At 36.4% G+C, this 27,385-nt stretch overlaps 5 protein-coding genes across 12 annotated transcripts; 3 read left to right on the top strand and 2 right to left on the bottom strand.

The window, feature by feature from the left end:
* The first annotated feature begins 3,294 nt into the window (after positions 1-3,294).
* On the top strand, positions 3,295-7,106 carry LOC116013727. The gene is made up of 5 exons (XM_031253629.1): positions 3,295-3,793; positions 4,569-5,280; positions 5,767-6,139; positions 6,345-6,715; positions 6,799-7,106. The coding sequence occupies exons 1-4, from the start codon at positions 3,517-3,519 to the stop codon at positions 6,393-6,395; spliced, it is 1,413 nt and encodes a 470-aa protein (XP_031109489.1). The 5' UTR covers positions 3,295-3,516; the 3' UTR covers positions 6,396-6,715; positions 6,799-7,106.
* A 712-nt stretch (positions 7,107-7,818) lies between these two features.
* On the bottom strand, positions 7,819-13,161 carry LOC116013590 (probable aspartyl aminopeptidase). 8 transcript variants are annotated; one of them, XR_004097266.1, is made up of 12 exons: positions 12,900-13,161; positions 12,697-12,784; positions 12,061-12,196; positions 11,489-11,761; positions 11,157-11,304; positions 10,427-10,666; positions 10,138-10,270; positions 9,332-9,513; positions 8,982-9,094; positions 8,515-8,631; positions 8,217-8,284; positions 7,819-8,134 (listed from the first exon to the last, which is right to left on the bottom strand). XR_004097266.1 is itself a non-coding variant. In XM_031253429.1 (11 exons), exons 1-10 carry the CDS (start codon positions 13,086-13,088, stop codon positions 8,523-8,525), a joined length of 1,611 nt encoding a protein of 536 aa, XP_031109289.1. In that variant the 5' UTR covers positions 13,089-13,161; the 3' UTR covers positions 7,819-8,284; positions 8,515-8,522. The 8 variants fall into 8 exon arrangements, 6 of the variants coding, with proteins under 6 accessions (XP_031109289.1, XP_031109292.1, XP_031109290.1 ...); XR_004097267.1 differs by having other exon boundaries at positions 8,520-8,631; XM_031253429.1 differs by having other exon boundaries at positions 7,819-8,284.
* Positions 13,162-13,303: 142 nt separating this feature from the next.
* LOC116012538 (protein YIPF5 homolog) lies at positions 13,304-14,542 on the top strand. The gene has a single exon (XM_031252097.1). It carries the CDS (start codon positions 13,542-13,544, stop codon positions 14,292-14,294), a length of 753 nt encoding a protein of 250 aa, XP_031107957.1. The 5' UTR covers positions 13,304-13,541; the 3' UTR covers positions 14,295-14,542.
* A 4,729-nt stretch (positions 14,543-19,271) lies between these two features.
* Positions 19,272-21,766, top strand: LOC116012668. Its single transcript, XM_031252299.1, has 5 exons — positions 19,272-19,548; positions 19,739-19,995; positions 20,364-20,575; positions 20,817-21,081; positions 21,258-21,766. The coding sequence occupies exons 1-5, from the start codon at positions 19,518-19,520 to the stop codon at positions 21,552-21,554; spliced, it is 1,062 nt and encodes a 353-aa protein (XP_031108159.1). The 5' UTR covers positions 19,272-19,517; the 3' UTR covers positions 21,555-21,766.
* Positions 21,697-27,127, bottom strand: LOC116012667 (diphosphomevalonate decarboxylase 2-like). The gene is made up of 10 exons (XM_031252298.1): positions 26,748-27,127; positions 25,813-26,011; positions 25,173-25,236; positions 24,635-24,698; positions 24,436-24,516; positions 23,378-23,464; positions 23,045-23,202; positions 22,850-22,898; positions 22,386-22,510; positions 21,697-22,240 (listed from the first exon to the last, which is right to left on the bottom strand). Exons 1-10 carry the CDS (start codon positions 26,952-26,954, stop codon positions 22,021-22,023), a joined length of 1,254 nt encoding a protein of 417 aa, XP_031108158.1. The 5' UTR covers positions 26,955-27,127; the 3' UTR covers positions 21,697-22,020.
* Between the last annotated feature and the right edge of the window lie 258 nt (positions 27,128-27,385).

The following is a 27,385-nucleotide window of genomic DNA, read 5'->3' as shown; positions in this document are numbered from 1 at the left end:
ATAGTGATCTTAGTTTTGTACCACTCAGCGGGGGTGTCAAACTTGTCGACGAGTTCAATAAACCTGTCAATGGGGTGCATTACGTGCTAGTGTGTGGTGCATTTACAAGTGCTCTGTGATGCATTTTCCGCTTTGATTGATTTTCAACCACCTGGTGGTGGACCACATACCTCTCATAAGTCATAAGTGCACCATACACCAACACTTAATGCACCATTGAAACATACATGGTCGACAAAATTGCCCCGCGCTTTTTCTCCTCTTCATTGATTTCCATCCGTGTGATCTGATTTCATCATACGATTCTAATATATTCGCACGACCACACGGGAGAACATGACTTCATTTGAACCTAAACCATATATAATTATGTATATATACACTTTGTAAAAAAAATGTATATATACACTAACATTAGTAATATGGACACACTAGGCGGTCATAAAACTCAAAGCCAGTCCCTCCCTTTGTGGGGTGAGACGGCTAGCCTAATGAATTAAGTCTATTTTGAAAACTTTATTAATAAGCAGCTCTCACAGGAAGTTAAACTTTAAATAATGTGATTAACGACCCAATTGTTGGTTTTCAAAAAAAAAAAGAAAACGACCCAATTGTCTTACCAGATGAACGATTGATATTCAGTTCTAACTGTTACAGAGAGAGATACAGTCCTATAAGAGAGTAAGCACAAATCTCTCCTATTCTAAAACTACTACATTATTGACTAAGCATAACTATAATAATAAAACTATATAATATAATATTGAGAATACTAATATGGTTAATACTCCCACCATTTAAAGCTTGATTATTGTGTTTGTTTAGTTATATTTAAGCGTGTAATTAAGACAATTATATTTATTTTTAAGGTTATAACTTGTTGCCAAGGACCTTGTAGTCCAGTGGCATCAAACTCTTTTTCGAGCCTCAGTGGAGAATAGTGCATTCTAATAGAGTTAGTAGTATTCACAAAACAAGGTTATAACTTGCTACAAATGATGTTTTATATCCTTATAATATTATTAAATTATTAGTATTTTCCATAACTTAGACGCATCGCATTGCGTATATATATTTTCCAAGATTATTACAATTGGACCCAATCATCTAAAAAATATACACTTGCAATCCTCCAATTTTTCATTTTAATTGACAATATTAATATTAATTAATATTGGAAATAATTAAAAATATTAATGATTATTTGAGAGGTAAGAAATAATATGGGAGAGTAATTGCTAGAACAAATGATTGTACAAGAGTGAAATATGGTATTCAGTAGCATATTCAATACAAGAAGTGTTGAACATGAAATATCTTAATATTACATACCAATGATCATATATACATACACCTAATACAAGGCATGCAACGAATATACTCAACCTTTCGTGCATGCAAACTGTTCGATATCTAACTCTGGGTCTTGGACAATGGTTTTGGCTCAAAAAAATATGATCAAATTCGCCACTCATTTGAGTGAATACTTGAGCGAGCTTCAAGTAATGTGTTATTTGTTGCTTGGTAAAAATATTTTGTAGTCATGCATGCTTTAAGCGAGGGTTTAGTATATAAATATAGTTTGAGTTCATATTCAAATTTCTATACTAAACCTAAATTTGGGTAATATACAAGTATTCATAACCAAATTTGAGGTCACACACAAGGAAGTTCAAATAACAGCATGGTCGCTCGGTAAAAAGTAAGTACAGATTACAATCGTATATTAGATTTCGTCAATGGTTGAAAGTTTTAGTAAAAAAAAAAAAACATGTGATATAGTAAAAAAATGTTAGAAATAATTAATTCCTAACATTGATTTATATAATAAAGGTTGTAATTCCATAAGGGACGACTCACAGTGATGATTAGTGATGTATACGGAATTATTGGTGAAATTTCCTCCCTCTCATTCTATTAAAATTTAAGTTTATACGGGTTAAAAATTTATGTTAGAAAAGGTTATGAATTTCTTAAAAGGAGGTTTCACATTCCTAAAGGGATTGAATTTCTATTATTAGAAAGAGGTTTCACATTCCTCTTGATCTATAAATACCCAGGAAAACTATAGAGATTCTAAGTTTTATAGTCTTCATATAATCCGGAGCTGATTAAGGTATACACATCAGAGAGGTGAAACATTCTTGATTTACGGTCTATAAATTGCATCTTCAATAGAATCAAGTAAGTTTTATATTTATTTTGGCTTTAATTAAAAATTCATGATCATGAACATTATTTGGTTGATTAATTTGATTTACATGCAGTTCATTATTATTTGTGCATCCGTATTCAAGTTATAGCGTATAAAGGTTAAGATTAACAAACAAACACGTGATATATGAACATATTTTAAATAGGAAAATACTACTTGGATTCCTAAGTTCTACTCCCTCATACAAAAATTTGACGTTGACACTTTCTTTGAGACCCAAATGATGAAGATCACCTATCATATCTTGTCACGTCAGGGAATAAAAGTGAGAGAATACAAAACATATAGTAGAACTTTTTTAAATAAGGAATAAAGTGCAAATTAAACATGAACGTAACCTGAAAATGCAATTAGGCTACTGGACGAAAAAAAAAAGTGCAATTAGGCCATTAAAAACACTCTAAATGTATGCAATTTCACCAATAGCATGTTACCATCCAATTTATCAGGTTGTCTGATCGTGGATGTTGAGTTAGCATTTTTAAATAATTTTTAATAATAGTCTTTAAAATAAAAAATAAAAAGAATTAAAAAACGCCGGGGTAGTCGCCAGCTACCCCCTTCTCCCCTCATCTTTCGTCTCCAGGAGGCGTGAGACGAAGACAAATATCTTTGTCCCTGGTTGGAGACAAAAGAGGAGGGTAGGAAGGGGTGACCAGCGTTTTTTTTTTTATTTTTTATTTTTATTTTTAATAATTCTTTTTAATTTTTTAATTTTTAGAGTTTATTATTAAAAGTTATATAAAAATGTCAGCTCACTATCAGCGTAAACAGAGAACCTGATAAAATGGATATACTATCAGGTAAAATTGTATACATTTGGAGTGTTCAATAGCTTAATTGTATTTTTTTTTAATTCAGTGGCACCTGTCCAATTTATACCTTATTCCTTATTTAAAATATGTTCATATATCTATATATCTATATTACTATACTAAAATTTGGATTAAGATACTAGTCCGTATTTAATAAACAAAAATCCGGTCCACTGCCATCCCTGGAAAATCATATTTTGGCCTTTTTTTTTTTTTTTTTTTTTTTTTTTGGAGAATATTTTGGCCTTTCCTGAATCCTGACTACAATCCACAAACCCCATTTTCTATCTACTTCTCGAAACCCTAATCGATCTCTCCCTCCCTCTCTCTCTCTAAGCTTACGCTTTCTCTATTTCTTCCTACGAAACTATGCGATTTTCTCAAATCTACGTCGAATTCCAGCTCGCTTTGGTGAGCGTCCGCTGGGGGTTTTCTTAGTGGATCAATTTTCATATTTTTTCTTTTCGGAGGTGAAACTTGAAGAGCATGGAGGGGTCCGTCTCTGCGGCGGAGGATCTCGGAGCTCCGCCGGAGTCGTGGGAGGTGGCTGACCTCGACGCCAGCGTGCGCCGCCTGATGCTTTCTTCTTCCAACGACTCTAGTGCTCAATGTGACCTCGCCGATTCTTCTTCTGCTTCAGCTCCGAATTCGGAGTCTGCGTCGAGTAGCTCAGCCCTTGCTTCGGTTGTTCCCGAAGATGTCGTCAATTCCGTTGATCAGTTTCTCCGGGAGGCTTTGCAAAACCCTCGGGAGCGCCTTTCTGGTATTTTTTTTCTTCCTTAATCTAGTTTCTGAGTTTCTCCATCGATTTGCCAATTTTCTTCTTCATTGCTTTGCTTGGTTTGTGCATATGACTAGATAGGAATTTGTATGCATTAGTTTATTTATTTTATCTGCATTCATGTATTAGTACTTTAGCTAGGTGTGCCTGCTGTGTAATTGACTATAGTAGGAACTTTTAGTTTGGATGGTGTAACATGAGTTCGACACTTCAACATTATCGGTCATTCAAATTGATTTGTATTAGCTTTTAAAGCTGTATAAATGAGTGACAAGTAGTTTTCCATTTAGTTTCAGCTTATATGCAATACTTACTTAATTGGCCTGGTGAGATTATAGATTAAATAATTTATTTGTATATGCTTGACAAATATTATGGATTATATGACTCCTTTTAGTTTTCTTAAATCCAATAATCTATAATAGGATTAGACTATGGATTATTGTTTATTGACAATCAATAATCATAAACTATATTCTTAAACTGGTAACTTAATGTAATGAGGGGATTGCAAGAAGCTTCAAATATGAAAATAGCTAACAGTTACTTATGGAGCAAGATTGTGGTGGGCTTGCATGCCTGCACTGACACTGGAATCTAAACAGTCTTTGAATTCCCTTTTCATAATTTTAAAATTTTGCTAACTTATATTTGTTCTTATTCATAAAAAAAATAATAATGGTGGGATTGGGGATTTTATGTGCTTGATGTACTCATCTCTCACAGATAGTGACTTGTGTTTCATTTTTCCTTCCAGTTCTAAGAATGGAGCAGGATGTTGAAAAGTTCATTAAGGATCCAACTCAGCAACAGATGGAGTTCCAACAGCTTCCTACCTCGTACTTGCGATTGGCAGCTCATCGTGTAGCACAGCACTACTCACTGCAGTCAACGGTCTTAGTAGACAGTGGTGTGCCAGATGGTTCTGCTTCAAGAATTATTGTACGCAAAACTTCTGAATGTCGGTTGCCTTCAATTCGGCTGGCTGATATTCCAGTAACTTTTCCCCAGGATGACGCAGGTGCTATCAAGGTTGCTATTAAACAGAGACCACAGAAAAATTCTCAGGCTGCTGGCAGTTCTGGTTCACATTCTCAAAAGAATAGGACTCCAAAAAGTGTGGAGGAAAGAAAGGAGGAGTACAACCGGGCTCGAGCACGGATTTTTAACTCTAATAATTTAGGCAGGGATGCTAATGAAAAACCAGAAAATGAAACAAGAAGGCTGGACACTTTCCAGCATATTTCATTAGGAATGTCAGGGATAGAAGACAAAACCAATTTGACAGGGGGTTCTGATGTGAATATTGGCAGGGGTTCCCTTGATTTATCACTTGGTAGCGGTAGGTCAGTTAGAGGTAGATCTGACAAGGAGCCTATCAGTAGAACCAAAACTGGTAATAGGGTGGCCATATTCAGGGATCGGGAAATTGATCTCAAGGATCCTGATTACGACAGGAGTTATGACAGGTATGATTTCATTGCTTCCTCTTCCTCCTGGCTTATAGTAGAAGCATGAAGTATTGCTCCTCCCTTTGCCTCTCCTCTTACCAGTATGTTATATTGTTATGTATCAGTAGATCTCAATCACAGAATAGTTTGTTCTATCTGCTTATTACCTGCTGGGTTTGATGAGTTTTTGTATTTTTCTTTAAGTGCCAATATGAGTATTTAGATTGTCCTGAGGCTTTAGATTCATGCATACCCTTTTATTGCCACTTGACTGGGATGTTTGTTTCATCTGTATAATTATATGAAGATATGTACTTGGTATTGTTTCCTCAATCTTACCCTCTGCACTATCTTTCTTCGTTAATGAGTGTCTACTGATTTACTCTTATGCAATTCTGAGTTATCATTTCTGAATCTGGCATTCATTTTCATACTGAGTTCATACATTTTCGTAATCCTGGAATGTTTCTATATAGTGATGCTAATTTATATCAAACGTGGCAGATATATTCAGAGATTCGATCCTGGATTTGGGTTTTCTGGAGGACCATATGGTATTCAACCCATGTATGCCCCTGCTGTGAACTACAACACCGAGTTTCCACAACTTGGATCTGCACATCGACCTGTTATCTCCACTGAGCACCCATCTCACCAACTTCCCCAACACTTACCTGGGCCATGGGCTACTCCATCAACTCCTGGCATTGGTTATGTTCCAACGGAGACCATGATTCCTCCATTTGGTCCCAATCATGTTGTCATGCATTCAAACTCTGCTTTATACTTGCACTCAGCTCAGTATCCACGTCAGCACCCTGGAATGCCCTTCATCCATCATCATGAACAAGTTCAAGGTCACCCATCCTTTTCACAGGTTTGTCATATTTTAGTTTTGAGAACAAAATTCTTCACTCAGTACTTGTAATATTCTTATTATTTGGCTAGCCCTGGTTCTGGTGTGTATAGAGAGTTAAAAGATGAGGACAGAATCAGTTCTTTTCACAATACATTAATCAGTTAATATAAAGTTCGAGTTTTTTTAATTGTTGCTCAGCTTGCTTTTTCCCCCTCTTTTGCAGTCTCATCAGCAGCTTCTGGAGCGAAGTTTTGGATTGGCCCGGCCCCAATAAGGGGCGTAGGCCATGCCTGCATCCTGCCATATTTCAAGGGAGCTGGACGTGCTGCACTTTTATTGCAAATGGCAGGATGTAGGCATATGCAGCCGAGGGCTTGTTGGAGTGCATACGCAAACTTGGCAACTATTCTCTTCTATACACTCTTCATGGACCTTGGCTTTATTGAGCTCCTGAGTTTGAGGAAGCTCTTCCTGAGAGTTCCATTGTTAATGATACTCCTGGAGCCCTGATTGCAATCAATAGAGATGATGGTGACAATTGAAGGAACAAGAAGTTAGAGCTGTAAAGGCAGGCCTGTTCTTTGTTGGTTGATGGTAATCCCAGTGCCTTTATTTTCTAGACCAGTTTGATTCTTATCCCCTTCCGTGTAATTAATTTACGCCTCACTCTTATACAGTACCTCTGACATGATGCCTTCAGTTGATAATGCTCCTCCACCAAAGTAAAGCATGGAAGAAATATGCAGTTTGCTGAGGGACATGTCAAAAAGCAGCAGGTAGAGAGGTAGAGCTGTGATAGCTGTAGGGCTATGATAGTAGGAAACTCTGGTTCCCTAATGATTTCTCTGTACATGAAATTGAACACATCGAAATATTCATCTATCATATGCGTCCTCCAACTCCTGTTATCACCAACTGCATTTTTTTGCCCCATACTTGTACTCTTTTAGTCGATTGTCTGCAATGCTGTCTTTATTTGCGTCTTTATTTGCAAAGTACTATGGATGTGTTCGGTTCACCCATGGGAATCGGAATCAAATATTTGGTAATGGTAATGAATTTTGGTCAAAATAATCAAATATTTGATAATGGTAATGAATTTTGGTCAAAGTATTTTGTATGTTTGGTAGTAGGGTAGAATTTGAATAATTATCAATATTGATATTTGGTGGTTTATGACTTTGGAATAATTTTTTTAAAAATACGAAAACAAAAAATCAATTTAATTGATTTTAATATAATGGCATTCAAAGCATAAATATTAACAAAAAAATCAAAATAAAAATTTAGAAGTATTAATCTGAATTTAAAAGTTAGATTACCAAATGGAATGATACCATACCCTTTTTAATTAGACAATGTAAACTAATAGTGTATAAACTCATAAACCAAACACACCCTAATATTTTTGACCGTTTGATAAACTTCCATAAGAATTTATTCAAATCACTTACTATACAAACTCAGGAGTACTAGTTTAGTCCTCCAAGCCGTTTTGGCAGTGCTAAACTCCAAATCTTAAACGACTACACGACACTTGATACCCAAGACCATTCGCCTACTCTATCAGTGGGTTAGGTCACTCACCAGTGTGTCCCTTGGGATTATCTATTGGTAAAAACATGAGCCTATCTTCCCTATCCAGCGGACTTCCTTTCCTAGGAATTACCCTTTCCGTTGCTTTAAAGCATATAACCTAAAAATGCAATATCCACCTAAATCACACTATTTACTCACAACTTAAAACACTAAAATTGCAATGCTATTTTGCTGCATATACTATGAGATTCAATCAAAGTAAACATCTTTATCAATTCTCTGCTGCTGCTCCCTTGATGTCTAGTATTCTAATTTTTAATTTAAAAGTTTAATGCTTTCAGCATGTATCAACAAGTTTCCAAAATGTGTAAATAAGCTCCTTTCTTCTTCGAGCAGTTGCCTTGCCTTGTTGATTTTTGTGGTTTTCTCATTTCAGGACTTGAGCACTTTAGCATGGACAACAAGAGCCTTGATCTGTATTGGTGAAAATATCAGGTTATTCACGAAAAAAAGACACTAGCAAAACAGCTCAACGCTTCAACCAGGAGAACCGCACTTCACTGTCTGAGCTGAAACAGAAGTTAGAAGCAGCAAAGTTGAACTGTGAAAACCATGTCTCCAATTCTGTCACAAACCAAATGACCCAAAGGAACATGACTTAAATTCCAATGCAACTTTCTACCACAATAGAAATTCTTTTTTAATCTTGATAACTAAAAAACAAAATATCATCCCTAATTTTCATCTTCCACTATTTATTTTAATTATGGGGATAAGGTCACAAAATCAATCCAAATGAAATCTTTACACCACATCAGCAGATATGAAGTTGTGAAAACCAATTCTTTGCTCACCTCACCTATCAGCAGTCCACGTTCAGCTTCCTGTCCACAGTTGAGAAAGTCTGATAAAATGCCTTGAAGTGCTTGTATGCAATATCAATATCTTCCTTTCCACATATCTCTCTCACACTGCAACTCAAAAACAAACAGGTAGTGTTGAGAATTATTCAAACTAGAGGATATAGCTTGAAGTAAGCAGTACAGAAAACAAAAGCAGTACAGAAAACAAAAGCAGTAAACTTGAAGTAAAGCACCAAAAACCTAAATGGCATATTCTTTTCTGATGACAGTACAGTCTCGCCAATTTATTTCATCAGTGATTACAGAATTATGTAACTATGCCATTTTTTTTGTACCTCGGGTCCTCAGCAGTGTTGATCCTCCAAAGGGAGTGCATGATTCTCTAACCACTCAAATACAGGTGGACACAAGCAAAATATACTTCAGATTCCTAATATAGTAAGCAATAAAAATGGTACCTGTGCATGGATAACTGAGCAATGCCACAATCAACTGTGCGAATACCAACCCCTGAAGCAAGTATGGGACCTATAGTCGATCCACATCCCATATCATTTCTCACCACAAAATCCTGTGTTGCATAAAATCTAAGTTTGTTATTGTCAATATATCAATTATTAATGTTTGAAGAAGAAACATAGTTGCAAATAAACGAGAAAATCTGTAATGAACAAGTTTACTCAAGATATTATGAGTTCAAACTCAACTCCTTGCCCCCAAGCCATATCCAATTCCTACCAGATCCTAAAACAATTATGGAGTACAATCAAAGTTGGCTGATGGAAAGCACTAAATTACTTCCAATCACCTGAGTCGGAAGGTTGTGGATTCTTGCAACTTCTTTGAAAAGAAAAGATGTAACTCCACTTGTCGCATAGCGCTGGTTTGCATTATGCTTGATAACAAGCCCTTTCTGCAACTCTGGGCGGTGGTGCTCTTCATGCTTGTCAGTAAAATTTGGGTGAACTCCATGAGCCATGTCAGCAGACACTATATGAAAATAATTCAACATGAAGCTGTCATTTTAGTTTCACAGAAGATAGGGATGACAGATTCATGCAATCTGCCCATCAACATTTCTCTCTTCCAAAAGTTGTGTTAGAGCTGACCTCTAGGGATCACAGACAAAAATCCTATGCATGGACAAATGTTCAACCTGGCCAGTTTCTATGTCTAAACTCTAAATGCAGAATTATGAATACATGAAGTGCATAGTGGCATTTACATGTCTAGTATGCACTGTACACAAGTTTTAATGTTTTTGAACAAATAGAAATACTTGATTGTACATCCCAAATTATTTGCAGAATTACTTATCCAAAATACCAATGTTTTTCCGCACTTGCATCTTATCTGATCCATGATATATTCACCGTTTATGTACTATATTATATGCTGCATGAGAAATATAATGAAATTAGCTTATTCTTTCCTTTGATACACTTTTAATTTCACTTCAGAGAACGGACCAGCAGCAGTAGCTTTAATAGTATATTAAAGAAAAATATATGTACTCTGCAACTAAAAGCAGCTTGCTATCATTACAACAGTTCTTTGTTCCACCAATCAAAAAGCTTAGATATAACAATGCAACTAAAACAAACTAAGACCTACCAAGGAAGGAATGGCGGATCGAACGTGCAAAAATTGATTCTCCAACAGATTGATGACCTAAGCAATAGGTAATACGTCTCATGGCCTCAAACATAGTTGGCGCTCCAGCTCCTTGATATGAATCTGAACCAACCTGTAGTATAGTTGGGGCATGCATGGCATTGAAGTAGAGAACACAATTTATGCTAGGTGTCAGAGAACACACAAAGAATGATGTTTACATAAGATATGTCTTCACTGTAGTATATATAACATGTTGAGAGGAGCTTGAACTTTGAGATAGACTTGCCTCTTCATTATCAAAAAGAGCTATCATTCGGATGGCATCCTCATTCACTAAATCTTCAGGTGAGGAGCATGAATCTACAAGAGCCCTCAATGAGCAAAAACTTGATGCAAGGTTATCCAATCTTCCAGAAAATATGAACTCATTATTGGCACCTCCAAGGCAACTAGGTTGGGTATCACAAATATTTAACTCAATACTAGCTATATCACCAACCTCACAGCCCAATTCATCAGACAAGATCTGAAACAGGCAATTAGAAAGAGTAAGAAAGAAAATCTGATAATCACAAATGCTTTAAATGCAGAAACTCATTCTATCACAATCATTCCTTATTCTGAATCAAACAGGAAATACTCTAGATGGCTTGAATTAAGTAATGCAGTTAAACAAAGGCTAAATATATAATTGAAAGAGACAAAATTTTTCCAAATCAATTATTTTACTGCAATTGTGTTTGCAAAAGAATTGTAATCCAAAAAAAGAAAAGAAAACTATACTTTAGCTTAATAATTCAGTGGACTATCAAGTTTTATGCCTAACCACGTAATAAAGAGAAATTCCACTATACCATTGCAGTAACAATTAATGCCGAGTGTCATAGAATTCTAAGTCCCTAATAGATCTCTTAGAAGTTCAAAGTATCATTTATGCATGATTAATGAAGTCAAGCACAAATTTAAAATTTTCACCCAGACATCTTAGTGCAGATAATCTAAAGAGGCACATGTACCTGCAAAAGTAGTTGATGGTGCACGTCTTTTGAGGACGATCCATTAGTTTTCTCCGCAGACTCATCAGAACCATTCTCAGGCTTTGTGGCCAGCAGTGGCACAAGGTGAGTCTCAAGATTTGGCTTAAATCCATCCTGATTCACAGTGCTAGATACCCACAGGGGAAAAATAAGCAAAGAGAGAAGGGGCAGTTCGGGGAAAAGTTCCAAAAAATAAATAGTAGAATATTACAATGGCAAGAGATCTATTGAATTTTCTTGATGTAAAGACTATTTCCCAAAGGTTACAATATAAAAGAATAAAAGTTAAGCCTTCACAGAGGACAACAGACCGGTTTAGATGAATAGCCAGAGTTGGTACTCGCAAAAGAGGTCGCTTCACTTTGACAAGCCTATGCAGGAAGGAACCATCCTTTGCTCTTAAAATCACCCTTCCAGCTACAGTCAGATCTCTATCAAACCAAGTGTGCCACAAACCACCACCATATGTTTGCACATTGACCATAAGGTAGCCAGATTTGCATGAAGCAGACCTTGGCTTCAGCTTCATACATGGGCTATCTGTATGAGCAGCAATTATATGAAAGCCATTTCCAATTGAATACCTGCAAAGCTAATGCATATTTCTTTAACAAGATAAGAAAAAAAGGTATAGATTTGTGAATTAAAACACACAGTAACTATTAACTACAAAGTGCATTCCTAGGACATGGAATAATGAAAAAGGAAGAAGTTCCCAAAAAGTTCAAGTAAAATGCAATATGGAGGAACAAGGGAAAATAGCACACAAAAAATTTATAATGCAAGCAGCAGAAACTACAGTTCCCATCTGTCAACAGGCTTCTATACGATGAAGAGGATAGTATGAAACTTTCTAACTAATAGATAAGTGATATTTGCTCACTTTTTCCCAATGGCAAAGGCAACCAAAGACGACATATTCCGAGTAAAGAAGTAGCGTCCACCAGGCTTTAGGTCCCATTCCTCATTCTCATTCAGCAAATGAAATCCAGCAGCAATTAGTTGTCGTTTTGCTTCCGCTATTAAGATGAAATAAAGTATACGTTAAAAAGTCCTCATCGGCCATCAAGTTTGGCATGTGGAGGATTCCACCCAAAAGTTCCCAAAAATGACAATTGAAATATAAAATCCATGGATTCACTATGATTTATTGGGGAAGCTTTAATAAGGCTCTTGATAGAAAGCAAAAGTATCATATAAGCATGGTTTTACGTCTGTTTAAATATTTACTCAGTTACATGATTCTTTACTGCTGTCAACCTGATCACTTTATAAAGATCCTAATCCTTATTTTACCTGCATAGAAGTACATGAATAAAGAAGTTCAAATGGACTAACAGAGCTGCTACAAACTACATTCTGAACAGTGCAATTTTGGTTAACCGATGCATAGCCAGTTCCATTGTCCTCTATTTGTTTTCAAGCACCGTGATATAGTTTGCAGATAATTTGGAACTTTACAACAGGAATTGATATTTACCAGAGCTCATTGTAGACAAAGGAAAGTTTTACAGCATACCTGTGGCGTGAAATTGAGTCCATGACTCATTGAGGTAGTCCAGAAGGTCACCAACTATGGATGAACTCGATTCAGAACTCACCAAAGCCTGAATTGAAATCAGTTCTCATAAACGAACACCTCTAGGCTCTAGGTATATGTATACACACACAAACAAACACATATAGACAGAACGAGAGAGAGAGAGAGAGATAGGAGTTCACCTCTGGAACTGCGTCAGATGAGGAGGAGCAGAGCGGCGGAGTGGCGGAGAAATTGCGGAGGTGAGAGGTGCGGAGATTGGCGTTGGCGGCGGAGAAAGGCCGCAAGGAGTGAGGAAATCTGGATAAGAGCACCGACGGTTTGGAGAACGGAGGGGCATATAGGAGGTGGAATCGAGCTGCGGCCGCCATTTTAGCCACAAAGCAGAGCTCGCGCTACACTCTCCGAGTCTCCGTCTCTGCCTGAGCTACATTTTATATTTTATGGATCAAATTTGTATATTTTGAAAGTTAAACAAAGTGAATTTGAATAGAGTTTTGGGGTTGAGGTTCGAAAGCGGTTGGGTTAGGGGGTCAAAGTGTAATTTACTCTAAATTAGTATATTTTATTACTGCGGGTAATAATATACAGTAATAACCGTGCAGTAAAACTGGAAATTCTAGAGCGTACTCGATCGCCTGAAACATCTTCTACTCATCGTTCACACTCCGAAATTCCATGAAATTTCCTTGAAATTTTTCCCAATAATATTTACAAATCATAATCCTGCGATACATGTTCGAAGATCTTCATAATCTTCTCAAAATTTTCAAATCTAATTGTGATTTAATCATCAACTAACAGATCTACGATCATATCGATCGATGGCGAAGGAATTCAACGTCCCGCCGGTGGTATTCCCGTCCGGCGGGAATCCAGGTCCGCAGCAAAGACGCCTGCCGACGGCGCCGTTTCAGCCATCGAAGGCATCGACGCCGAGCATCCCGTTCATGTCCTTCGACATCGGTTCCGCCGCGGCCTCTACCTCGTTTTCCACTCCTCAGTACGCTTCCGCCACCATCGGCGGCGGCGGAGGCAGCGGCGGTTCCACAGGGTTCGAGGACGAGCCGCCGCTTCTGGAGGAGCTAGGGATCAACACCAAGCAAATCTACCAGAAAACGCTCTCAATCCTCAATCCGTTCCGCGTGAAAGCGTACCTTCACGAGGACGCGGATCTGTCAGGGCCGTGCCTGTTCCTGATGGCGTTCGGTCTCTTCCAACTCCTCGCCGGAAAGCTCCATTTCGGGATCCTTCTAGGCTGGGTGATCATGGCTTCTTCGTTCCTGTATGTCGTCTTCAACATGCTGGCGGGGCGGAACGGGGACCTGGATTTGTACAGGTGCGTGAGCTTGATCGGGTATTGCATGCTGCCGATCGTGATCTTGTCGGCGATCTCGCTGTTTTTGCCGGGAGGAATGGCCATTAATGTTGTAGCTGGAGTGTTTGTTTTATGGTCCACAAGAGTTTGCACTAAGCTCCTGGTTGAACTCGCGTCCTGCGGAGATGAACACCATGGTCTCATTGCTTATGCCTGCTTCTTGATTTACATGTTCTTCTCCTTGCTCGTCATATTTTGATCTCACCTCAACTTTTCATTCTTGTGTTTTTGCAGCCATGAAACTAGTTAGGACATTTGTTATTCTTTGAATTGAAGGCTATGAACATGGAATTCAATTCCTTTATTATTAACTGTGTAGTTTGAATTTTGCAGTCTTATTCAGATACAATTTGAGTGTTGTATTAGCAGTATGATTGTTAACCGACTAATTTAGATACAATCTGGCATTGCATTAGCTATTTGATTATTAAGAGACTAATTCAGATACGATTCAAGTGTTGCATTATTGACTTTCTTATTGGTGTATGAAGATGGTTTGATGTTTATTTTGTGATATACCGTTCATATATATTTCAAATTCATTAGTTTGGCTGGAATGTATAGTGTTAGGAATGGTAGCATAAAAAAATAAAAACTACTTTATCATTGAAAGTACAAATAATATTTTAGTCGATAGCATAATAATCATTAATCAATATCAAATAGTTTCTTCCCTTTCTTATTTCAAATTCATTTTTTTTTAATTATTGTCAACTCTTCTTTTTTTTTTTTCCTTCTTTTTGTCCCTTTTTTTCTTGCCCTCTCATCTCTTTCCTAGTTGGCACATAAAAAATACATTGCTATTGAGGATGCTCTTATATAATTTGGCAGTCTCAATTGCAAATGGTACTTTTGTTCTTTATATATTATGTTATTATTATTATTATTGATAAAATAAATAATTTTTTTATGAGATGACGTGATAATAATCTTTTTTGAAAGAGCAAAGAAAATTGTATGACTAAATAGTAAATAGTGAATAATTATAAATTTAGTGATATTATTATGGAATAAAATAGATAAAATCGATGTCCAAAATGAGAATTGAATCCCCAGCCATTTGGTTAGCAAAACAAGGGCTTTACCAACTAAGCTATAAGGCCTTCTTCATTAGATTAGTTTTTTGCACAAATATTTAAGCTCCACCTAAGATAGAAGGGAAGCAAAAAGAAAAAGAAAAATAAGAAGAAAAAATGAAATGTCAGAAAAAAAAAACAGAAAGAAAAAACTAAAAAAAAAAAAGTATTCTTAACACGCCCGACTAGGTGCGAATGTCACTTCCACGCAACTTCAATTCGTTGCTTGTTTTTTCCTGTGGGACCCACGAAATGTCCGAAAAACTCAACCTCCTGCAAGGTATTCTTCTATTCTCTTTCTTCCCTCTCTTTCATCCACCTCACTCATTTTTTTTTTTTAATTTGGTCCAAAAACTACTAATGGTGAGGGCCTAAGAACATTCTTGTGCATATTCGCATGCATACATATTGAACTTAAATGTTCAGTATAATCAGTTCTCAAGTTCCAAGAAGGAGATGACTCATGGTGATGAAAATTGAACACGCACCCTCCATGTTGACTAAAACTTTTAAGAGCTTGACATACCAGTTCAGCTAATCAAGACATATGTCATATTTAAAATGGGAGAATATTGCATGGTGAACATAGCCTAAGAAAGAAAGTAAGGCTAACATGTGGACACACTTGGATTGATACCTTCTCTATATCAATGATGCAGCTTTTATGATGGGTAGTTGACAGTTAAATATACTGTTGGACTTGTTCAACTTGTCTTTCTTGTTATTAGTTTGACCTTAGTTTGACCGTTAGGCTGACCTTATCCCTGCAAATCTCTCAATTTGTAAATGATGGGTCCCACCTCCACATCACCTAATTTGCAAATCGTTTACTATTTACATTACATCCCTGCAAACTTAATGTATTTTAGAAAATAGACCCAACATCACATCACTTAAAATAAAATAAAAAAGAAAAGAAATAAAAGAAAGTACATAAAAAATCAAAAATAACAAAAAAAACAAAAGCTGCCGCTCAGGATTTGCAAATTTGTAATCCTGTACATCAAATTTAAAAAGAATAAATGATGTGGCATTTGTCACATCATATTGCCAATCCCTCAATTGCAGAGATGAGGTTAGCCTTACTTCCGTCTTCTTCAACCACGTAATCAATAACGTCATTCATTTTATCAATCCAAAAAGTTGGAATGAAACCAAAAATATAAAACAAATAGTAGTACAATTATTGTATCATAAGATTCCGAGTTTGATTTTTATCAATGTTTAAGTGGAGTTTTATTAGTGCATACACACTTACACAAATAAATATAAATTATTTATTTATTTAATGATATATATACTCCGTATATAATTGAGAAGAATATAATGTGGCATGCTGAGCATAAAAATAATACCCACTTTGAAATAAATAAATATAAATTTATTTCATAATATATATAAAATATATAGAGAAATATGTGGCATGTGTCTTTCATGGGCACATAAATAATATATGTGGTGAAAGGTGAATACTCACTCCTTAGACGGTTAGACAATCCTCACATCAGAAAAGGAGAGGAAAGCTATTTTGTTTCAAACAATAGTTGAAAGATTGCAACATACACCAAACTTTTTGTTGACTTATATATATATATATATATATATATATATATATATATAATAGTTGTGAATTGCAAAAATGATGGTATATAGTATAATCTAGTTTAAGAGTATGAGAGGATTGTTCGGAGGGAGTAACTCCAGTCTATAATTGGTCAGACAGTTAATTTGGTAATCATAAGATTCTAAATTGAATTTTCAATGGGAGAGACATTCAGACATCTATTGGTCTTCTCAGTTTGAGTTCGTCAGCTGTGAACACTCTAAATTAATTTACAATCTTGTGATATTTTATCGACTAAGATCATAATTGGCTTTGTTTGGTAATATAGTTAACTTATCAGTCAATTTTAGCTTGTTTGACCACTATTGACTGTTTGACTTTGTTGAACATCCAATATGAGTGTTTGCTCCAAAACATAATATTTAAAAAATTGCTCAAAACAACTTTTTCGATTAGTCTTTTGAGAAAATAAATTATACTCTTAAAAGTCATTTTGTATGTAATCAACTGTGAACTAACAGTTAATTTACCAAAAATCTTTCTAGGACCAGCTAATGTTATCAGTTAATTAAACCCGTTAACTCAAATCCGCTAACAGCTATTAACTAACAACTATTTACAAAACACCTTCAATGTGAACTTCATCCGAAATATATTTTGGGATGGTGATTATGATAAGCTTTTCTAAAATATACTTTTAAAGAATCATTGAGCGTCCCACAAAATATATATAAGCGAGATTTATAGTGCCAAAGAGATTTTATTCAGAGCATTCACATTGATGCATATTGGGGAGTTAATGTCAGAAATTAATGTCATTTGGAGGAGAGAGGTGAGAGAAAGAGAAGAAAGATGGCCTCCTGCAAATGAAGAGATCATACTGACAAAATGGGACCCACTGTCATTAATATTATGTGTGACAGCCACGCGTGGCTATCACTTTATGCGCCTGGGCGCGTCAGGTGCGCCTGACATTAACATTTATTTTATTTTTTTTTAAATTCAATTTTTTTTATTCATCCTTTTAAATTTTCTCTTTTCTAATCACACTTACAAAAACTTATAAAGATGCTCTAAAAGAGATCATCATTTTTCAAACTACTACAGCAAGTAGTTAAAAGTAGTTGGAAAACCCCATTCTCATTGGCAAAAGCAAAAGTGAAATCCTACCTAATAAATCAACAACACAAACCACTACGGCACTACGGCACAACCTCCCAACTTTATTATTATTATTAGGAAAAAGTGTCAAATAGGCCACTGAACTTATCGCTTTTGTGCAATTAGGCCATTGAACTTAAAAAATGTACAATTCAATCATCAAACAAGCAAAATTTGTGCAATTTGACCATTTTTACAAAAAATTTTTGGTAAAATCCAATTATATTACTAACATATATGTATTAAGAGTGACATTTTATTTTACCATACTAGTTGGGAGTCAATATTGAAATGGTTTTAACTCAAATTGAATTAAAAATTTTTGTAAAAATGGTCCAATTGCACAAATTTTACTTGTTTGATGGTTGAATTGCACACTTTTTAAGTTCAATGGCCCAATTGCACAAAAGCGATAAGTTCAGTGGCCTATTTGACACTTTTTCCTTATTATTATTATTATTATTATTATTATACAAAGAATAACAAGAAATCATTTTTGTCCAATAAAGTAACATCAATTCTGTCTTAGACTCTAGTTAAGGCTTTCAAAATGCATGATCAGAGTTGAAGAGTGGTTGAGACTTTTCCTTTTTCTTTGCATGAAATTCTCTTACACCCCGTTTGGTTCGCTGGAAAATATTTGAAGGAAATGGAATTTAAATTTCATGGAAAACAAATTACCAGGAAAATAGATTTCATTGTTTGGTTAGTGGAAAATAAGTTACTGGGAATATAAATTTCATTGTTTGGTTGGGTTTGAAATGGTAAAGAATAATGAGTATAATGACATATTTAACCCTACACAATAATAATAATATAATAATAATAAAAGAGTAATTAATAAAGTAGGGTGAGGGTAGAATTGTGTTACTAGTTTTCCATGGAAAAAGTTTTTCATGGAAAACAAAATACCTAAGATTTGCTAGGAAAACATTTTCCTCATTGTTAAGGAAAACTTTTTCCCATTAAATTTGTTTTCCATCCAACCAAACAACATAAAACACAATTTTCCCCCACTTTAAGGAAATCATTTTCCACCCCTTAGAGAGTTTTATGGACGTTCCTGGCCTTAAGAGGGTTTTTTCTAAATGTTGTATAATGTCGCTTTTAATTTGAAATTTCTCTCTCGGCATGGTATAAAGTTTAAAAGAAAATAAAACATCAAACAATTTTATTATTAAAAAAATAAAATTATTTTGCATATGATTTATTAGTACAATTTATCTATTCTGTATAATTTATAAACAACTCTGTATTAAATAGAAACATGTTTATCTAATACACACATTCCTCTACAAATTTCCTCTATCATTCCAAAAAATGGAATTGATGAGTCATTGTCTTAGAGTTTGAGCAAATATGGCAGCTTTGACGGTGGGAGCCATGAATTTCCCAAGTTAGCCTCACCAACCCCCGCCATCGCTGGAACCTCATCATATATTTATTTGAAAATTGGAGCATGCCCATCACACCTTCCCACTAATCATCCTTTGGCTCATATCTATTTGGAGACGAAATCAGCAATAAATGTTCAAAAAAGTTGTTTAAGATCATCAAACAAACACTTTGAATAAGATTTCATTTGATACTACCAGATTTAGCATAGCACTATTTGCTAATTATGAGTTACAAACCCATGGAAGCGTCTTCAGGTCTCTCTCTCTTACTCTGTGAATTCTGTTAAGTTTGTGGTGTAGGATATATGTGGGTTGTTGTGATTACTTTTCATCTTACTTTTCTGGATTGCAATTACTGTTTGGTTCAAGAATGCGTAATGTAAAAGCAGCAACCCTTGGTTTTCGATCAATTTAAGAGACTTGTGTTTTGATGTTTTGGTTTCAGGTAAGTTTAGGACAGCCATAATTGTGTTGTTGATTGGTGGGATTCTGGGATGGGTATATCAAGCACTCAATCCGCCGCCGCCCAAACTCTGCGGCTCTCCCGACGGTCCACCGATCACGGGGCCAAGAATCAAGCTCAGAGATGGCAGATTTTTAGCTTATAAGGAACATGGTGTGCCCAAACACACAGCCAAATACAAGGTCATTTTTGTCCATGGCTTTGGCTCTTGCAGGCATGAAGTAGCCATTGCAGCTTCGGTAAGCTTATAATAGTCGATCATCTGACCTTAAAGTTGCATTAGCAGTCGATACCTCTGACCTTGCAGTTACATTAGCGGTCGATCCTCTGACCTTACAGTTGCATTAGCAGTCGATCCTCTGACCTTACAGTTGCATTAGCAGTCGATCCTCTGACCTTACAGTTGCATTAGCAGTCGATCCTCTGACCTTACAGTTGCATTAACAGTCGATCCTCTGACCTTACAGTTGCATTAGTAGTCAATATTCTGACCTTACAGTTGCATTAGCAGTCGATATTCTGACCTTACAGTTGTATTAGCATCAATCCTCTAACCTTATAGTTCCATTAGTAGTGGTTGATCAATTGTATGTAACTGTTGTTTCAGAAAGCTGCTGAGGAATTGCAGGTGCACTTTGTGTCATTTGACAGGCCGGGTTATGGAGAAAGTGATCCTGACCCGAATAGGAGCATCAGAAGTACAGCTCTAGATATAGAGGAGCTTGGTGATCAATTAGGTCTTGGATCCAAATTTTATGTGTTGGGGTTTTCCATGGGTGGGCAGATTGTTTGGGGATGCTTGAAGTACATTCCTCACAGGTAGATTATGATCATGTTTAACTAACTGCCTTTTAGCTTATACATTTAGTTAAAACGAAACAATTCATTCACTTTGGTATCAGAACCGAGAAAAATCCATGGTTCAATTCTACTTTTATGATCTTTTATGCTTGTGCTTAAGTTCTGAGATCAGTTATGGCATATCTGTTCAGTCTTGTATATATCCTCTGCATTTATTGTATATATCACTACTCAAAGCTGGAGTTTTGTGGTTCGGTAGGCTGGCAGGAGCAGGACTAATAGCGCCCGTGGTGAACTACTGGTGGCCGGGATTTCCTGCAAGTTTATCTGCAGAAGCATACAATCAGCAGTTCCCAGAAGACCAGTGGGCGCTTTGGGTTGCACACCATGCCCCTTGGCTTGTCTACTGGTGGAACACTCAAACATGGTTTCCTTACTCCAGTGTTATTGCTGGCAGAGCCAACATGTCTCGCCAAGACAAGGAAATCATTTCCAAGCTGCTTCCGGGCAAAAAAATGAACAAGGTACTATGTTGTTTGAATTCTAGAATCATGTCAGCACTAGGTACTCTGTTGTCTGAATTCAAGAATCATGTCAGCATGCTGGTAATGTGCATATGGTTGGTTTGGGAACTGTGTTGAGCTTGAACCTTTTTTAGTTGAGATGGAACACGTTTCAATTCTGTGTTTTGGGTATGCAGGAATATGTAACACAGCAAGGGCTATTCGAGTCCCTGCATCGCGACACAATTGTTGGGTTCGGGAAATGGGAGTTTGATCCAATGAATATCAGCAACCCTTTCCCCAACGGCGAAGGCTCTGTTCATCTATGGCATGGCGTTGAAGATGGGCTCGTGCCTGTCACGCTGCAGCGCTACATTGCCGGAAAACTTCCATGGATACACTACTATGAAGTGCCTGAAGGTGGGCATCTGCTTGCACATGCTGAGGGCATGAAAGAGGTTATTCTGAAGACAGTTTTGACAGGGGAGAAGTGAGAATAGTTACTGTATATCTGCAATTTATCTTTCAAAATAGGTAAAGTATCTACACACAGTTTATCATAACTCATTTTAAGGTACCATATTCTTTTGAGATAAGATAAGATATCAGTGACAGCTTTGAAATGAAGCATCAATAGGACAATTTGTAAGCTTGAAGTTTTATATCACTTTATTGATGGAATCCATCACAGAAAGTTATTTCTGAATGCTAGAAGAATGAATTCCAAGAGAACATGTTGTTCTGTGAGAGTTAAACAATATATGAGTACACAGCTATTGACAACATAAACATAAATTTAAGCTCAATCCACCAAAAGAGTTTAATGGGAAAACCGAAAAGGAAAGAAGAAAATGCCTTGAATTGTAATGGTTACACAAGACTCGACCATTTTAGAATGGTAGCTTCTGCGATAGGAAGACTGACTTGATGTAATGGTCATGCTGGAGAACGTTTGGTCCTTTACTTGGGTAACCCGGTTTCAGGGTTGAGGAGGGCTTGACTTTCATCAGTAAGAACCACCGGGCCTCTTCCAGGTCTCGTGCAGATGAAGTAACTAACATCGCCCTTGTTCTTAGTTGGAATGTTGTCCTTGATTTCTGGAGGTGGTGGAAGTGCTTCCACGTCGTTCAAGTCCTTAATCCCAGCATCCCCGAGTATTGATTTATCCCCTATGACATAGCTGGAGAATAAAGCGAAAAAGTGTATCAACAAATCCATCTACAAGAGTGTCTAAAACTCAAAGCTCTATTTAGTAGTATTGTACAGTCAATGTGTGTTTGTATTGCTAAGTCACCTAATGTTTGAAAGAGATCAACTGGAATTACCTGCTTAGATCTGTATCTGAATTTGGAGGGAAGTAAAAGAGCAGTCTTTGAACCAGAAGGGCAGCCGCCTTTCTATTGCGAGCAATCATAACTGCATTTGGCCCCGCATCAAAAGTGTAAGCAACCTGCGCGATTCACTTTTTAGTAACTTTCATATCTCCAAAAAATATAAGATAAACACAATGTCAAATCATGAATGCATTCGCTGAATACAAGTCAAGAGTTAGGTTTGCGGTCACTAAAACCTCCATATTGAGATGTTAACTAGTGTGTATCAATAACCTTTTTAAAACACTCTCAGAAATGAATTCTCCTAGCAAATTCTTCTCTATACCAACTGGATATGTAAGAGAAGTCGAAATTCTATTTGTTATTGTATATAAAATACACTCATATATTTAAAGGATTTTGGGATGAACATAACAGAAAAAGTCCAAGTGGATAGGAAAAGAAATGAAAGAAACCTGTGGAGTTCCTTCCGAACGGTTCCATTTCTCCACACAGCTAATTATCCTGAAAAGTTCAAAGACAACATCAAGGTTTAATTTCTATTCCTCTTGTTATGTAAGGTAATTAGGCTTAAAATATCTGCCTGTTTCTATGGAACAACCATCAAATGAAAATCCCAAGTTAAATAAAAACAGAAGATATAAACATGCCTATGAGATGTATCATTCATGTAGAATATGGGAGGAGTTGTATCCAGGCAGACTGCATGAAACTGATTGCTATCTGCACAAGACAGATGGGCAAAAGCTGGAAAGTCGCGATTTTTAATTGCTTCCTCCATTTGAACTACTCGTTTTGGTACTACCTCCTGTAAGATCAATAGATGGTTGGAAAAGGTTGAAATGTTAGAACCAACTTTCACAATTAAAGAGGAAATGGCCACCAGAATGAATGGAAACATAATGATCACTGTTAAGGACTTCAATCAGTTCAATGTGAAAGACCCAACAAAATTTTGAAGAATCGAGAGTAGGAGATTATACCTTTGCTCGGTGCTGTATAAGGGGACTGGTTTCAACAGTATCACGCATTCCACTGGTGCTGCTTGTTTCCTTCTGCCTTGAACTTACCTGAAACAAACAGTATATGAATCCATAGAGACCCTAGAGCATGGTTTGACAAGATAGTGCATGTGGATCAAACTAAAGAGGGAAAAGGCAGACAGGGAGCATAGGCTCTGTTTTCAAAGAGACTGTTTCTGAGGCATAGGCAAATAATCTAATGGTCAAGAGGTGAGCAGTTGGCAACCAAAATGAGCCCAACCGTTATCAAATTAAATGTTCTTGAAGAGATGGGTGAAATAAAAAGAACAAAAATGACTAAGTAGTTTGCATTTGCAAATAAGCCATAAGGTGGCCTCTGGAGAAGAAAGAAATAAAAATTAAGCGGCATGACTGAGAACTTTTTGATCAGTACAAATATTAGAGTAGTGCAGTTCTTATATTTTTCGTGATGGTTCAATAGAATAAACAGTCTAAAAAGTGGAGAATGGTATCATGAATAGGCATTTTCCACAGATCTAAACCAACCCCAGGTTGGGCACCAAACCAATGAACCATAAGAAAGTGTGTATATTTTTTGTGTCATCAAAAAGTAGCTGTATAAGAGCTCACATCTAAATACAAGACTTTTTATTTACTCCACCATCAAGTGCACTTGAAATGGGGCTAGGATATCAGCATTACACAGTTCCTAGTTGAACTTACTATCAAGTTAGTAAACAGGCAAGCCAAAGTTAAGGGGAAGAGGGCAAGTGGGCATTTTTTCCTTTGTTTTTAAGTCAAAAGAGAAAATACACAAACAGTTCCTTGGGCACTTCACTATTTCTGGACAATCTTACTATAAGAGTAGTAAATGAGATAAGTCAAAAGGGAAAGAGGAAAGTTTGGGCATTTTTTCTTTATCAGTTGAAGCCAAAAGATAAAATAAACATTAGAAGCAGTTCCAACCTTTCCCTTTTACGATGTTCCAGTATCATATGTAAAGTGACATTCTTTGGACAAATAATAGCCATAGAAAAATAAAGAAATATAAAACATACCACTGCGATGATAATAACAAGTTCATCCCAGTGTTTCTCGTCCACTAGTTGAACAGCAAGACTATCACTTCCATCTTCATCCTTCATGCATCAAACAAAAGAATTAGAATTTGGAAGATGATATCTTCTCTCAAGAAAGGAAGGTAACATTCTGTCTAGAAAGAAGCTACAAAATAAGAATATAGGAAAGCAAACCTACTTTTCCCATGATCCACTTAACAAATCCTCCAAATAGACTTCGGCAAGCACTGCCTGAACCTTGCCTGTATGTGAATAAATGAAATTGTCATCATGGTTACTCAATTGAACTACTATACCTAAATATCAAAGATAATGCTTGAAACTGGGCCTATCAAACCAAGATTGTCCCCCCATGAACAGCAGCCCCATGCACGCACACATTCTTTGATCATTATTTTTTAAGAAGCTAATGCAATAAAAGCCTAGGTTGGTAAACAATCCCAAAATTTCACAAAAAAGTTCAGTATTTATCTCATAGAGTCATAGTATTAAGCTCGAGCACACAAATTTATCTGGTACAACCAACTACAGGCCTACAGCCAGTTATAGCCTCTCCATGGTCAGATATACTGCATTACAGCCCTTTGAAAGGCTAGATATCTACTACATCACACTGAGAAAACAAGGCTCACTGAGAAAACAAGGCTCAATTACAGTCCAAGACAAAGCATAGATCAACTTGCAGAGTAAACACTCGGCAACCAAAGAATAATTACCTTGCTATAGCAGAGAGTTGGCTATTATCTTCTTTCACATTCATAAGCTTTCCAAGGGCAAATACTGTATGTATAGGAGAAAAAATTAGTCTACTCAAAATACCACAAGTAACAAATGCAACAAGACTAAACCAAAGATTGATGAAGTGAAAAAAGTTATCTGCAAAAATAAATTTTAGGAAAAAGAGAAAAAATCCCCACTTTATAGATAGTCATATAGCATCAGCAACAAGATTCTTAGAATAACAAATATCCCTCAGTATCTATCAACAAAGAAATGTTGATGCTTGAGCAGTAGAGGTACAACTGTAACTTAAGTTGTTGGAAAGCTCTAGACAATTATTGGAAGGCTCCATAAAAATAAAATAAAAGCTTATGAACAAAGTTATACTCCATAATAGGCATCAAACCAGAAAGAGGAAATTATTTTTTGAGAGCATTCACTCATTAGCCCCCAAAAAATGGTTCTTTTCAATCTGCATTTGCAGTCCTTAATTTTCATTTTATTTTTTTAACATTAGTGGCCATTTGAAAACGATCTAATCAATGAGAACAAGGCATGTGCCATAACTAATTTCTTTTAGTAAAGACTAAAGAGTTAAATAGCAATTTTTCAAAAGAAGAGTCTGGGTTTTTATACCAAGGCAGGCAAAACCAGCAGCAGAAGAAGCCAAGCCTGCAGCAGTAGGGAAATTATTGTAAGAAGCAATATGCACATGCAGATTCTCCCAATCCTTCTTTGTTATCTTGATACCCTTCTTCTCATCCTCAACATCACAAGCACGGGCTCGAATTTCTTTTAGACAATTTTGGTATCTCACCCCAGAAAGTGACATTTCCTGCACAACACAAGCACTTGATATTGCAACCATGAATTGTATTTGAAGACTTTCTGTCAAATTACTACATCATATTTTCTGTAATCCAAATGGAAGTGAACATACAAGACTCCAGGCCACAAATAGACTAAGAGAGGGACAAAGAGAACCATATGGGATAAACTTGCCACAAAAGACCACCCCAAAAAAAATTGTTGTTAGCAGATAGCTTAGCCAATTGGGTTAGAAGGTAAGACTACTTAATAACATTAACTGATGGTAGAAAAGGTGTTTGGTAAATTAGTCGTGTTCGCTGATGGTTGTTTGGTATAAATTCTTTTCTCAAAAAGAAAATTGAAAAAGTTACTTTGTGCAACTTTTTTAATTTTAGCATTTTGGAGTAACAAAAAGTCAATTAACTAAACATTTATATTGATTTTTTAATCAAGTCAAACAGCTAGTAGCGATCAAATCAGCCAAAATTGAATGATAGGCTAACTATTTTCCCAAATAGGCCAAAAAGGTTTCTGCTTTTCAGAGCAAATGCTAATAAACTTGCTAGGATTGAAAATTCCAACCTCAAATTTATTGATTTTAACAATTCATCAGCTTTTACAAATACTCTTCTCCTTTTAGTCTTTTATTCAAACAAGAGATATGCAAAACCAGGGACTCCAAAAATTGAAAAAACAAAGACACCGAGAAGCCGAAAGAGTGAGAACCAACAGTAGAAATCAGTATTCAAAACTGAAATTACCTTCCCGTTGAGCCACATGCGATCTTGGTCGAAAGCGGGGCTGACGGCGACGGTGGTGGTGGTGCAGAGGTGGGCAGGGTCAAGGGTGACGCTGATGCTGTCATTGATGGGGAGGATGAGGGTCTCGTCCCTCTTCCCCCAGTACTTTATCACCGCTATGTTCGTCGGCGTCTGCGCCGTCACCATTAACACCCATTTCTCCGCCATTGTCCCCGACCGGAAAAGGAAAAGAAAAGAAAAGCAGGCGTTGTTGACTGCAAAGAGTATAGATGGAAACAGGGAGCAGACCTGTGAGTGTACAAGTGAGATCAGATATTTACAGTTATATAAGCATTTTTGCGTGCGTCTGCTATGCGATGGCGGCTAGGATTATTATATTATATGGGGTGGAACTCCATTGTTGAATGGTATAGACTATAGAGTTTGGTAGTTTGTGCTTTCAAAATAAAAATAAAAATACAAAATTTGGTAGTTTGTTTTCTCGCTGTGATCGAAAGGTGGGGTCCACTTCCGTCAAACATCCTGTCCTAGCGGGTGCAAGGTTCGAATGTGAAGATAAAAGATTTAAGAGTCATTTCCATCCTACTAATTATTTGAGGCATTGTCAATTTTAGTTCATTTTATTAATTTTTGTCACA

This window comes from Ipomoea triloba, chromosome 3 (genome assembly GCF_003576645.1).
Source record: "Ipomoea triloba cultivar NCNSP0323 chromosome 3, ASM357664v1".
Lineage (NCBI taxonomy): Eukaryota > Viridiplantae > Streptophyta > Magnoliopsida > Solanales > Convolvulaceae > Ipomoea > Ipomoea triloba.
The sequence above is the reverse complement of the archived record's forward strand: the minus strand, read 5'-3'. Positions and strand labels throughout refer to the sequence as shown.